Raw genomic sequence first — 14,573 nt, 5'->3', positions numbered from 1 at the left:
CAGCCTAGCTACTGACTGCTAGCGCATGTAGGACCAGAAAGCCAGAAATCAGAAAAAGCGGAAGTGAAAGGTAAATGAGTGGGCGTAGCAGGGCAATGCATTCCAAGGTTAACCCTTGACTTTGCGCAGATGTAAAGAGAAGATTTGCGCAGATGTAATGAGAAGATCTGTCTCAGATGTAATGAGATGTGCATGCTCTTGCCTGATCACTCTACTAGTCTATGTAAGTCAGTAGAAAGCTAGCCAACCTAGTTTTTTAAGAGTCAGGTAAGTAGACTCTTCATTGTCTGCATGCAGTATAGACTGGATATAGTCTGCAGTATAGACTCTAGCTAGCTACATGCACAATGACTGAATTAATTATGTCTGTACACTGAGCTAGATTTAACATTACATTCAGCCAGTCACCTAACTCTTACTTGTACTCCAGTTAATTGATACCTGGCTCTACTGAAACACGTCGAGCCACTCTCGGACTTTTCCCGTGAACAGATTTGTAAACGAGAACCCTGAAAGAATATGTTCATTGTTGGTCTTAGACAAGCAGGTATCACCCAATATGTTACTATACATCATTTTGATTGACTGGGACTTGCTTAGCAACTTTCTAGATTTTCCGAGAGCAGTGAATTATTGAATTAATGATAGATTATTAGGACTCTGAAATGTTCATGTTTCACCAATATTGTTATTCTAAACTCAGTGCAGAGATAGCCTTTTGAGTAAGCTCGTGACCGAAGGTCCAATCAGTTTTGACTATATAGGTATCGAATTAACTATACTTAGACTCTACGATGATGGTCGATATACACTGCATGACCAATATAGACCTATAATGATTGTCAAGCGGCTCATAACAAACTTCAAAATTGAAGTATACTAGGTTTTACATGTATAGATTCTACTATAGATGTAGTACAATGACTGAGGGTATCCATGAGTCTGCAGGTAAGTGGATCTTACATTAATTGATAGTATGTGAGTGTAAATTCTACCAATTAAGATCCAACACAGCTACACCAACATCAGTTAAGTCCCCTCAGTGTATATATACAGCTATACAATAGATCTGGCTACATGGATGAGCTTATGAGCAGTGACGATGAAGTTGGCAGTGATGATGCTGCAATACTAGAGATTGAAGAAGAAATGAGAGAGAGTGAGGAAAGCTCAGATTGTGCTGAATCAGAAGTAAAACTATAAATAATAAAGGCATAGTTACAACGTAGACTATTAGATGATAATCGTTTGTTAAGCTTGCATCCATTGTTTCTAGATCTACAGTCCTAGCTGTAATGCAAGGCCATATATATAGGCAATAGAAAACTGGCCTGGGAGGCTTTCTTTAATCCATATTCGCCCCTGTAATTACTGTATACAGGGTGATTCTGATGCCTCCAAAGCACTTTCTGACACAGTAATTTCATCACGAAAACGCTTTCCAAGTTTAAGTCATGAAGTGCACAGACATCTTGCTTACATCTTAGATGGCAACCATATCCCCACCAAAGATCGGAGTGCCCCAATGAAAAAGGCCTACTACTATCGATACACACATCATGAAAGTCTGTCAGTGTGTGAAATGAAAAACCCATTAACTAACCAGAATGAAAAGCGTATACTTTTCCAGGAAAATGCGACGACTCAGAAGGTCATTGTGTTGCGAACAGAAGAAAAAGGAAAATGCATTGCTTTCTATTACGATAGATCAAAGGGAGACGGGGCAAGAAAGATTAAAAAGAGAATCGATGATGTGTTCACTGGCATTAGTGAAGATGAGGTGCAAAAATACATCAATAAATCTCAACTCAACCAGAAAATCAAGGGGAGATTTGAGAATAAACCACGCTTACGTCCAGTGCATTCAAGCAATCCTTGGCATCAAGTTCAGATAGATCTAATGAGTATGATGGACTATCCCGTAGAGATACAAGGCAAGGTATACAAGTGGATACTGTCATGCATTGATGTCTTTTCGAGGTACCTTATTTTGCGGCCTCTCTACACAAAGCAAGCATCAGCAGTTGCGACTGAACTTCTCCAGATTTTTGCTGATTTTGGAACTCCGGTTCGGCTTCAGTGTAACAGAGGTTCTGAGTTCCGTGGGTGTGTCAATAAGGTTGCTACAATGCTGAAAGTGAAGATCATTCGAAGCAGTGCTATAGGCATCCTCAATCCCAGGGCAAGGTAACTGCATGCATGCATGAATAATTGCTTTGTGCTTTAATAATGCAATGCGCGTGCGTGATATAATAATTCCTTTTAGGATGAAAGATCTCACCGAACCATTCGCAGCAAAATTCGTTACGATTTAACGAAAAACCTCGAAGAGATATCCTCATTGGAGAAGGATAGTACTGACAGTAACAACTGGGTGCTGGCTCTACCCGTTTACCAGATGATATATAATAGCGGTCATCATAAATCAATAGGTATATTTATACATCTTTATAACTGATCAGAGTTGCATTGATTTACTTACGTACAGGAATGTCTCCATTCGAGCTCTTTTTTGGGCGTCGTTCAAACTACAACTTGCACCCAATGAATGAAAGGGATCAAAGTGAAAGAGAAAACGACGATACTCAAACTGCAGTGTCTGATGAATCTTCAGTAGAGGTATACAGCTGAATTATTTGTTAACCGGACTACAACAATTATTTGATCCATAATTTTATTGTGTACAGGATTGTGAGTCTTTCAAAGGAGTGAACTTGGCCCAAGTATCAAAAGATGCCATTGAATCCCATATCACATTGACCAAAGAGATCAGAAAGATAGGAGCATTGGTATCGAGTGCAGCTGAAAAGATGATGGTTTCAAAACATGCCTCTAAAACCCCCCCATCTGTGTACCAAGTCGGTGATGAACTTCTTGTTCAGTTTAACAAGAACAAAAATTGTACCAAGATCAAAGGCAAAGGTGTTTCTGCTCCACGCTGTTACAATGGGAAAGTGGTAGAGAGAAAATTGAAGACCAAGAAATACAAGGTCAGTTTTGAGGTTGAGGGAAAGTCTACCGTGGAGTGGTTCAGTGTAACCGAGCTGTCCTCTGTTACTCGACTGGAAGAGAAGATGAGGAAAAAAGATGATGATGGTGGTTAGTAACTATACTTTTATTTTTCTGATGCTATAAATGTATAAGTATTAATGTGCACAATGCTTGTACATTATATAGGTGAAGGCAAGAGACCTGGTGCTTCTCCTTCTTCAAGCAGATCAACAGCAGTTGGAAATGATATTTCAAAGGCTGTTGATATTGGTACGCATTTTGTACAGTATCACATTCTGCTGTGTACTAGCATTAAATACCAACATAATTATAGAGAAAAGGAAAGGAAAGAAAAGGAAGAAACAAGAACGAAAGAAAGACTGGAAAAAGAAGTATGGTGTGAGGTACATATTAATGTGCAGGAATCATGCTCTTATTATATTTGTTACGTATTATACAGTTCCAGTGATTTGACCATCCATCAAGCTCCAAACTCAGATGGTAAATATTAAGTGCAAAGTATGAATTTACTCAATTGATTTATTCAGATGTGATGATGAAGCTACCACCTTATTCGATTACCTACCAGCACTTTGTAGAGTTAACCAATGGACTGTTCACTGTGAGGTATGAATATCAGTTGATTATTTTGGTGTATGTAATTAATATGTCACTGTCGATTTTATAATGCATACATGCGTGTGCTGATCCCTATAATATATATTATATGCAGTTGGTTGATCTGTACGCATTGATGCTGTCCTGTGTCCTATGCATTGATGAGGTTTGTTTAAATCATAATTATAGTTTTAATTAATATAATTGTAATGTAAATTCAGAATGCAGTTTGGATAATGTCTTCTTCATTGTACTACCTGATGCAATCTGCTGATATGTCAGGTGTTATGGGAGCAGTTAAAAACATTCCAGTACGTTTTAAGCATCTATATATATATACATACAATTATTAGTATGAATTATTATTTATACAGGGCACAGTCTTCCAAACTGGAAAAGCTCTGTTACCTGTACTATGTGAACGGCATTACATGCTATTGGTGAGCTTATAATTACCGTATTCGATCGAGATTACGCCCACTCTAATTGCATGCTACAAATCCCGCAATTTCAATGGGAATTGTTTCGGGCCTCGAATTTATTGCGTGATGCAATGATAATAGCCGCTCGCATTTTTAGCATTTAGTTTTTAATATGTATGTATTACTATGTTACGTATATACAGGCATAATTATATAACAATATCATAATAACAATATCATGCATGTGTATAATTATACTATAGGTAATCGACTTTGGAATGAAGAATGTGTTCGTGTACGATTCCCTTGACTTCTCTGATTTCAACGACACGACATTTGACAGCCCCACATTGAAGCCTGTCTGGTATGTATAATATAGGTTGTATTATTAAAGGCCCAAGAACGTTACATAATTATAGTGTAACTGTGCATGTTATTAACCAATGTATATACATAATAATACAAGAATTTCATTGTCAAGTTGGCTGAACAGTACAACACAAGTCTAGATGACTGGCTGGTGGGTGACAGTTGATGAGGTTATTAAATAGCTAGTAAACATAATTATTCATTTGATTTGCATGTCTTTTGCCTATAATATTATATACTTTTACGCTCCAAACAGGAGATTCCGAGGCAAGAAAATTTGTCTGATTGTGGACCGTTTGTGTGCAAGGTATAATTTGTATGAATTTGGCGATCGTTAATTTAAGATGATGTTAAACTGCAGTATTTGAAGTGCATCTTAAAACAAGAGTCACTAACCTTTCACGTAAGTAAAAAGTTGTAGTTAGTATGTAAGTTCAAGATTACCTGCATGCATGACAAGATGATGATTCGTATATAGTGAATTAAACATGCACATGCAGGGTACCACTACTCATTTGAGAGCAGAAATTTCCAGTGACCTTTTGCAGGGGTATGTAAAAGTTTTTGTATTTACCAAAACTGTTTACCTTGAATCTTCATTGACACTAAGTAGTAACGATATATATACCTGGCCTCGTTCCCCATGCAGGCCAGATTTAAATGTGCTATAGGTATTAATTATTCACCATGCATTCGTTCTCTAAAATGAGCTTGGAACCGAGGCTATAATATGCATGGTACTCAATTGTCAGTATAATTATATATTATGCACAGGTTTAACCTTCTGTCGGAAATGACTATGCCTGATGTCATCAATTCAAAGGCAGAAGGAGAGGTATAATTATGTGTGCTTTGTTGTATAATTAGTATAATTGCGCCTCGTGCAATTAGTATCCTTGCTATTGCTTGTTACTCGTGCTATTAATCCCATATTGCACTCTTAGCCATACTATTGATTGTTAATCGTTTGTGATGCAGTTTTAAGGACACTTTTAGCTGCAGTTTCAGTAAAAACATTAGCCGCGGCCGTTATTCGAACGTGCGGTCATCAAGGCAGTAATTGCACGTCGTTAATGACGACGTGCAATTACTGATACGCGATTAATCACTGTACGAATCACAGTAAATAATAGGACAACATGCGATTATTCATTTGTGTATTTATAGGATGATATTATGGATCAATCAACACTCATTGAAGTCAGGTGTAATCAGTGCAAGCTACTATTTCCTCTCCGAGTCGTAGAAAAACATTCTAGGCTCTGCAATGGAAAGGGATGCACTGAGTGGTGATTGACGTTAAAATGTGTACATGTATATATACATGCATGCAGACTATTACAAAGATCTTGGTCATACACTTCTGCTAATAGCTTATATATAATTATTATTAGGCTATATGCATGGATGTATTATACTATACGACGGATAAATATCGCTAAATGCATGCATGGGGCCTATAATTATACATGCGGAGAGGTCTTCATGCATGCATTAAAATGCTATAAATTGTGTTTTGTATAGGACATCTGCACCTTTAAAGCAAGACAGTGACAGTGATGACACTACTGAACTTCCTGCTATTGGTATATTATTTTTGTGCACATGCATGCATGCATTATAATTTATATACCCTATATATATATACATGATTCCATGCATGCATTGCATATGCAGACATCCCAAAATCAGAGAAAACTGTAAGTATACTTGACTTTCTCCCGACATCGAAGTCAAACATCAAGAAGGATAAAAAATGCAAGATAAGTGAAGGCAAGCATGGTATAATAATAAATTTATCCACATATTATATAGTTCCAGGTCCTAGTACCGTAGGTAAAGATCATTTGATGACTATCAATGGTACCGCCATCTCTGCATCAAGTTTTGACAGAATACTTAATCAAGAATGGCTGGATGACATGGTATATATACGAAGTATATAACGTATTACTGTATTATATATAAGGTGCATGTACAGTATTTCTGAGAAGGGCCTTTATTCATACTGTGCACATGCACAGACTATCAATTACTACTTTCAAGTGTTGTTGGAGAAGAGCAGAAAAGCTATTGAAGAGGTACATCATTCATGTAATCCTATATTATGTATATAATTATATGCATTGAATTAATTTATGCAGGGAAGGAAAAAACCAATCATCACGTTGTATCGACTTTCTTCTATACAAGTCTGAAACGGTACAGTCAAAACCATAGCATTGGTGTTTCCAACAGCAAGAGAAAGAGATTGTCTCAACCTCCTAAAGGACGTCCAGCTAACTACATCAAGGTATTATTTTATACTATTACCCCGCATGTGCAGCGCACAGCAGGGGTTAGAGTGATTGGTGTGTGTGTGCATATGCATGCGTGCATGTGTGCGGACACAAAATGAGCTGTTTGAGTGAACTATAATTAGCATATACAAGACATGCAGTTGTTGAAAAATAATATAGTTGAAACTTTTAGATCTTAGGAAGGGGACAAAAACACTGTTTCTAATTGAATTGACTGTGATCTATAGATTCACAATCATTCTCCACAAGGGGTCATTATATATACAGTAAAACATTTTGCCGCTGTGCGATGAAGCTCAACGCACGGGATGAATGCTCTACATGTACTGAGCATCTTGTTATCATAATCATCTCTTAGGGTGAAGGACTACTGAAACTACTGCTGGTTCCAGTGCATGTTTCCAATTGTCACTGGATTTTATGCGTAAGAATTTGCACATAATTATAATAGTCATAACATAATTATATATATATGCAGGTAATTGATTTTGATGAGGAAGTTATCACATTCCTCGACTCACAAGGTGGTATATTCTACGAGACAATATACCAAAAATTGAGGTATGTATATATATATTCTAATTACAATAATTATATACATACATAATGCAGAGAGTTTGTGGCTGAACTTCAGCTCTACCGAGATGATATAGGCCACCATTCAGATGTCTCATCTTGGAACCATAGGGCACCAATGGTATACATATTTAATAGTAACATTCATCTCTATTATTATTTTCTACATGCCCGTGCAGAATATACCACAACAGACGAATTCAGTAGACTGTGGTGTGTTCATATGCAAAGTAAGCATTTAGCATGATGCATAAATGTATGTCGGTGTAACTGCGCGCATGGTAGATGTGTCATGCAGGCACACATCACTTAAGCGGCCCTTTCACCAATTTACTCTTATTACTTATTACAGTATGCAGATCACATAGTAAAAGCCCACTCGAAATCAATTCATTTTGAGGTATGTTTTTGACTGATTATGCAATGGCAATTAACTTTACTACATGCATGTATATAATTATAGACAGCATCGTTGACTATGCGTTCTTGGTTGGTAAAAATGAGATTCTTGGAAGGTAATGCATATAATATACACAATCACACATGCATGCATATATATATATACTGGTGCGATATAATTATAATAACACTGTTTTAGAGGTGTCCATGGGATTTAGAAGACCAAAGGCACTGATTTAGTATCTCGAGTGTATAGCAAGGGTGCATGGTATGCTGTTGGCTGAGGGCTTCTAAATCATATGGACACCGACAAAACAGTGTCTAGATTACTATAGTGCATGTGCATATAGTATACCTCCTTGCACTTTTCCATGACTGTATATGTTATAGATCTTATTAACTATAGTGTCTATATATAAACATGTATATAACATGCTTATTCTACTGGATACACATTGTGCAGCGATATAATTATGCCTCAGTGTGCATGCGCGACCATGCTAAGTATACGGTATACGTAGTGCGCATGTTCGGGTGTGTGTGTGTATGTAGATTGCTATACTGCTCAAGGATCAATGAAGTGCAAGTATAATAATTATAATTATGTATAGGCTTCTATTATAGTCAGTGGATTTTAATTCGTGGATTTGCAAATAATGCTTGCATGGTTCTCCTATAGTTTAATTTGCTTACTTGGAATGCTTTGCAGCCTTTGCAATATAGAGTGCTTAGAAATACTTGTCCATGGAGTGGTACGTTGCTACTGGCACTTAGCTTTGACACCTCCCACCGAGTTATCAGACCATGCAGTGGTGCTTTCATTATACATACTTATAATTACTTCGTGCCGGTAATTATCGTATGCTGTATTTATTAGTACAACTTATATAATTATGTAATATTCATCATGCATGTACAATTAACATTTTCAGTCCTAAGACATTTCCAAGCAACGTGTATCAAATAAAACCCTTGTCAATTATAATTATAGACAGGTATGAAAGCAGATCATCTACATAATGCTATTATAAATTATAGTAATTATTATGCAGATGATGCCTTCTATGAAGAGCAATCACATAGCACGTGTGATTTATCTCTACAACAAGACACTGTATACTTCAGTAAGTGTGCATGATTTTAACTATACATGCATGCAATTATAACGTGTATAGATGAACCATGCATGCTGTTATAAAAATTCTGCATGCATGCATGCAGACACTCTTGACGTCGATATCATTCAGCCAATCATCACTGAACAAATGGTTCAGCTACAGCGTGTACACCGGGACTCAGAGGACCTCACCAAGTCACTGAGAGAGAAGGCACTAGCTATGAGGAAAGAATTAGTGCTGTTGTACAAATCAACACCATATGATGACCAGTACGTTTATAGCAATGATGTCATATATATATATTATATATGCATGCATGAATTATGATAATTACTGAATGTGCATGTTCTTATACAGCAAGCAACCATTCACGGTGGAAGCTGTACGTAATCACCTTCAGTCAATTGAAGTAAGCACATAAAATACGCATATAATTATTTCAGTATAATTATCAAATAATAATGCACAATGATATATACAAGTAATAGATAATTATAGCGTGAGACTGAGTGTTTTGAATATTATATATTACAGACACATGCAAGTACTGCATGCATGCATGTATGTCATTGTGTAAAATACTCATTCCTTACCAAATAATGCCAATTAAGGCTACGTGACCAAAATAGCACGGAAAGGACTATACATGACTTTTATTTCTACATGCACCCTTGTAACCTTGACAACGTGATTTATTAATAAAACAGCCACATGCAGTTGCGGCAGCTATGTGCTACTCAGCAATGTAGTACTCAGACTACACCAGCTGGGTGGATGAAGGTTGCTCTACTACAGACAAACTTATCGATGAGAAGATTAAGATTTATTACGGGGCACGTCTCCCCTATATACAGGGCAATTCACCTCTCGTGAGTTTAACACTGCATGCATGCATGCATGCACAGCTGTAAAAATAGTATGTTATATAGTTGAATGAAGCAATTTATCACATCCGGTCCAGTAATTGCACGCTCTCAATGGCAGCATAATTATTGTTTCGAATAATTTAGTATAATATGCATGGTTACTCGTGCAGTAATAGTATATATATACTCGTACTATTAATCCTATATAATTATATTGCACTCTTAACCATACTATAATATATACATACATGCTTAAAAATTAATAAATAATATAATTATGCTTCCTTTAAAAACATGCATGCATGCATGCAGGAAAAAGAAGTACTATACTTCACTCAATTGATCAGCGAATCTGAAACACCACAAAAATCTATCTCTCATCATCTTGATGTCATGTGGTATACTCTTGTCCCTGAAGTAAGTATAATTATTATTATTACAATTTGCTACTCCTATATTTACATGCAAATTATTATGTATACAGGCCATGATAAAAGTCTCTTTAGTAAAGCCAACAAGTTGACATACAACCAAGCTGTCGGACATTACGTGGCTCACCGACTACCACAATAACAATCTCAGATCAATAAACTATACTTGCATCCATGGACTTCTATACTTAAAGTAAAATGGCTACAGGGATACATAACTTGTTTTGAAAAATACTTGACAATGTACTACAACATGGTGTTTTCTTTCACTATATATTCCTGCGTGCATGCAGTCTGATTACATGCATTGTATAGCTATAATTATCTACTTTTTAGGAGGGGGAGGGGGGGTCAATGACAATGCCATGATCGAAGAGATAATAATAGAGTTGGAGACTGCATGGACTGTATGAGTAATTTTAACTTAAGTATAATTATATCAACATACTAGCTGATATCTGCATGCATGTCTATAGAGCAGCACTGAATATGTTATTTTTCTGGGTTCCCGTTAACGAACCACTGCTCTCGGAAAGTCAGAAAAGTTTCTCAGCAAGTTCCAGTCTATTAAAGTAACCTCAGAATTGTAAACTTGAGTATATATCAACATACTGGCTGATATCTGCATGCATGTCTAGACCAGCACTGAATATGTTATTTTTCTGGGTTCCCGTTAATGAACCACTGCTCTCGGAAAGTCAGAAAAGTTTCTCAGCAAGTTCCAGTCGATTAAAGTAACCTCAGAATTGTAAACTTGAGTATATATCAACATACTGGCTGATATCTGCATGCATGTCTAGACCAGCACTGAATATATTATTTTTCTGGGTTCCCGTTAACGAACCACTGCTCTCGGAAAGTCAGAAAAGTTTCTCAGCAAGTTCCAGTCGATTAAAGTAACCTCAGAATTGTAAACTTGAGTATATATCAACATATACTGGCTAATATCTGCATGCATGTCTAGACCAGCACTGAATATATTATTTTTCTGGGTTCCCGTTAACGAACCACTGCTCTCGGAAAGTCAGAAAAGTTTCTCAGCAAGTTCCAGTCGATTGAGTATATCAACATAACTTATTGGCTGATATACTTAATTGCTTGTATATAGACCAGGATTGAACATAATTATTCCAGTTCCCGTTCTATAATCATGGCTCTCAGAAAGTCAGAAAAGTGGCTCGGCGTGTTTCAGTATAGAGCCAAATAACCTCTAGACAATAAATTGGGGAGTATAAGTAGGAGTAACGGTGACTGGCTGAATTAAAAAGGATAATGTTAAATTCATCTAAATCTAGCTCAGTGTACAGACATAATTGTGCATGTAGCTAGCTATTATATCAAGTCTATACTGCAGACAATGGAGAGTCTACTTAAAACTAGGCTGGCCAGCTTTCTACTTACTTACATACACTAGTATAGTGATCAAGCAAGAGCATATCTCATTACATCTGTGAAAAGTCAAGGGTTAACCTTGGAATGCATTGCCCTGCTACGCCCACTCATTTACCCTTCACTTCCGCTTTTTCCGATTTCTGGCTTTCTGGTCCTACAAGCGCATGCACAAAATTATTAGTCAATTTCCCCGTAAAGTTTCCCATTAAACATAAATTTTACCAGAAAAATTAATATCCTGAAAAGTATACAGACAAAGAATACAAATTCATAAAAGTCATACACAGAGCTACGTACATATAGCTAGCTAGCTACAGACAGAGCTGTACGTTTGGTTACAGCAGCTATTTCTTTCTGATAGATTCTACATGTAGACTTTCACTAAGGTTAGTAGCAGATGGGCGTGGCCTGTCCGTATAGGCTATTGTCAGCCTTCACTCCGTTCAGACGATTGTCATCCACACTGTTGCAGGCTGTGAGTCTTTTGTAACATAGCAGGCTAAGGCTAGCTATTAGAAATGCTATCAGATAGGCTAGAAACCTTCACAATCGAACTTTATCTATCCACTTCCGTTCTTTGGACGTCATTGTTTTACTGAGCATAATTATACGATGTTATCCAGTTTCTGGGTAATAGATAGCGCATGCGCAAACAGTCGATACCGTCAGGCCGCCCTCTCTTCGAGGAAGAGCGGCCTGGAATCGAGGCTAGCTACGCCCCTGAGACCTGCTATAAAAAATTTTGGCAAAGCGGATGCTGTTTATTCAGCTAACTTCTAGCATTCGCTATTATAATAGGCTAGACAGTTTTAAGAAACTCTGGACACTCAAGTGGCAAGTAGGCAAGAGCTAAACTCACTCATACTTTGTTGTATCTTAGTCAAACCTAGGTCATTAGTGTTCTTATTTGGTCTACTTGTAGCTAGTTACCAGTGTTGTCTATAGTCTATGCCTATCTGTATCGATTTGTCCAGCACCCCCAGTACTGATTTCTTTCATTCAATGTAACTATTCAGTTCCTTCTTACTACTTTATTTTTATATAATTCAGTAGCTTATTTATTCAGCATTATTTCTATATCATTTAATTAATAGTGTTATAGGCACCTTCTGATGAAAAGTTATCCTTGACAAAAGGAGTGTTACTGTTTTTGTTACTACCGCGAACTATGAATATCATTAACTCCCATAAGGCCATATAAATTGACAAATGATAATACCAGAGGAGGTACGACATCTGCGTGTCATCCACATGTCTTTAACACACACATTCCGAACTTTGACCTAAGGAATGTGTGTCTAAAACATTTCCTTTGACACGCGGATGTCGTACCTCCTCTGGTATAATACATGTACCATAGATTGAAAAGGAAGGGGATTGGAAATGACCAGGCCACCCTGTGTCAACGGGTGAAACACTCCGCGTTATGATTTCGCGCTCGCGAATATTTTAGTTTTTACCACACTCAGGTTGTATTTCAACTGTTTCTAGCTCTCCTATCCACTATCGATCACTCAGAAGCTGGGAGGTACTCTAGAGAAGTAAGTTTACACCACTGACAAGCTCTAAGTCCTTTGTCTTTACTCTGTTTTTACTTTTTGTTGAGTTTAGCTTGAAATACTCCATGTCAACCTTTCTCTTTCCCTGCTGTGAAGCCGGAACAGCAAAGGACATTGCTTGACTTGGTTATTATGTATCTAAGTGCAGGGCCGTAGCCATCAACTTTAGAGTGGTCAGGTTTAGCCTCGATTCAAGGCCGATTAAAATACGTATTTTAATCGGCCTGGAATCGAGGCTAGGTCAGGTTATGAAATGGAAAAAATCGGCGCGCATAACGCGGAGAATTTTGTTGGACCACGCCCACTTTCGGTATCCTTGGTTACGCCCATTGTCTACTGACTATACTGCTGGACTAGCTTTAAAACTTAGCCCTAACACAAAATAATGTTACAGAACACAACATCTTGATTCTCATCATGATGGAGAAACAGCAAAGTTTTATTTGGCAAGACCACAGAACTGGTTTGCAAATAACGATCGCTTCGGGAACAACAAATTATTAGCTCAGCTGGATGGTAAGCTTGGTCTGGAAGACTTTGAAGGGATTCTCTTCCAACATTGACAGCCATAGCAATGATAGCCTGAGCGCGTCTTCTGAGCGTGTGTTGCCTGACCGCGTTTCCTGAGCACATTTTTTCAGCGCGTTGCCTGAGCGCGTATTTTGAGCGCGTTGCCTGAATGCGTCTTCTGAACGTGTGTTGCCTCAGCGCGTTTCCTGAGCGCGTCTTCTGAGCGTGTGTTGCCTGAGCACGTTGCACACTACTGCCTGAGCGTGTCTTCTAACCGTGTGTTGACATGAGTTTATATTCCCTTATTTTTGACCCAAATGGCCCTCCATAATGATAGCATGCAATACTTATAGATTAATAGTCTTGATCACTTATAGTTCTAGCATGATGCTTGGAAGTTGCATGTTTTGCACTGCAGAAGAAGTTCACTGCACATTTTGTCCATTATGTGTTTATTGTAGTGACGACCATTGCCTATTCACCTCGGAAAAAGTGGTCAGGTTGAAACCTGATTAACCTGACTGGTGGCTACGGCCCTGTAAGTGCTATACAGGATAGTTTCATGCTATGGATAAGCTGTACTGTTCATAAACGTTTGCAGTATAGTCCTTCAAACTGCTTTAGTATACTTTTAGAGACACCACGAGTCTTGGACCTCCCACGACTTCATAGTAAGAGCTATTCCTTCTTGTATAGCATTAATTATTTGCTTAGTGATAGTGGCTGCGTTGCTTAGTCTACCTTTTGGAGCTAGATTCTCTTTACTTTTTAGAGTAATCAACATTCATTTCTCTGTATGTACAACACATTGTATGGCAGCAAGACAGGTAATGAGCATGCTGACTATAAATATAATCCTTTGTAGTTTTAGCCACACCCTATAACGCGAAGTGTTTCACGCAAACATTTTCGTTTCCAATCTCCTTATAAGGCAATGCGGCGTTAGAAAAGCACACGAGATGCGATTTCCGAACCATACACTAGCCTCGAGACCAGGCCGATTAAATAATTGGCCTGGATTC

At 37.7% G+C, this 14,573-nt stretch overlaps 1 protein-coding gene and 1 long non-coding RNA gene across 7 annotated transcripts; both read left to right on the top strand.

Moving 5' to 3' along the window:
- The first annotated feature begins 43 nt into the window (after positions 1 to 43).
- On the top strand, positions 44 to 7,833 carry LOC135342345 (uncharacterized). Of its 6 annotated transcripts, XM_064539096.1 has the most exons (21): positions 3,723 to 3,775; positions 3,831 to 3,920; positions 3,984 to 4,049; positions 4,295 to 4,396; positions 4,498 to 4,570; positions 4,657 to 4,707; positions 4,762 to 4,803; positions 4,901 to 4,950; positions 5,175 to 5,235; positions 5,568 to 5,689; positions 5,925 to 5,986; positions 6,078 to 6,173; positions 6,216 to 6,325; positions 6,425 to 6,481; positions 6,545 to 6,693; positions 7,059 to 7,124; positions 7,179 to 7,261; positions 7,313 to 7,397; positions 7,456 to 7,506; positions 7,629 to 7,676; positions 7,740 to 7,829. In XM_064539096.1, exons 5-15 carry the CDS (start codon positions 4,541 to 4,543, stop codon positions 6,596 to 6,598), a joined length of 735 nt encoding a protein of 244 aa, XP_064395166.1. In that variant the 5' UTR covers positions 3,723 to 3,775; positions 3,831 to 3,920; positions 3,984 to 4,049; positions 4,295 to 4,396; positions 4,498 to 4,540; the 3' UTR covers positions 6,599 to 6,693; positions 7,059 to 7,124; positions 7,179 to 7,261; positions 7,313 to 7,397; positions 7,456 to 7,506; positions 7,629 to 7,676; positions 7,740 to 7,829. The 6 variants fall into 6 exon arrangements, with proteins under 6 accessions (XP_064395138.1, XP_064395150.1, XP_064395142.1 ...); XM_064539104.1 differs by lacking the exons at positions 3,723 to 3,775; positions 3,831 to 3,920; positions 3,984 to 4,049; ... (1 more) ...; positions 4,762 to 4,803; positions 4,901 to 4,950 and having other exon boundaries at positions 4,541 to 4,570; positions 7,740 to 7,833; XM_064539080.1 differs by lacking the exons at positions 4,498 to 4,570; positions 4,657 to 4,707; positions 4,762 to 4,803; ... (12 more) ...; positions 7,629 to 7,676; positions 7,740 to 7,829 and adding exons at positions 52 to 1,159; positions 1,382 to 2,187; positions 2,267 to 2,432; ... (3 more) ...; positions 3,326 to 3,395; positions 3,452 to 3,492 and having other exon boundaries at positions 3,540 to 3,775; positions 4,295 to 4,399.
- An 840-nt stretch (positions 7,834 to 8,673) lies between these two features.
- Positions 8,674 to 10,359, top strand: LOC135330790 (uncharacterized). The gene is made up of 4 exons (XR_010392873.1): positions 8,674 to 8,799; positions 8,897 to 9,062; positions 9,151 to 9,662; positions 9,972 to 10,359. It is a non-coding gene; the product is annotated as an uncharacterized LOC135330790 (long non-coding RNA).
- Positions 10,360 to 14,573: the final 4,214 nt, after the last annotated feature.

This window comes from Halichondria panicea, chromosome 1 (assembly GCF_963675165.1).
Source record: "Halichondria panicea chromosome 1, odHalPani1.1, whole genome shotgun sequence".
Taxonomy (NCBI): domain Eukaryota; kingdom Metazoa; phylum Porifera; class Demospongiae; order Suberitida; family Halichondriidae; genus Halichondria; species Halichondria panicea.
Note: the sequence above shows the minus strand (reverse complement) of the source record. Positions and strands in the feature narration are given on the sequence as shown.

Coding starts and splice junctions, on each gene's coding strand:
- LOC135342345 (XM_064539068.1), top strand. CDS start 1,078: ATGGATGAGCTTATGAGCAGTGACGATGAAGTTGGCAGTGATGATGCT. Junction 1,192..1,381: donor CAGATTGTGCTGAATCAGAA/GTAAAACTATAA, acceptor TACTGTATACAG/GGTGATTCTGATGCCTCCAA. Junction 2,188..2,266: donor ATCCTCAATCCCAGGGCAAG/GTAACTGCATGC, acceptor AATTCCTTTTAG/GATGAAAGATCTCACCGAAC.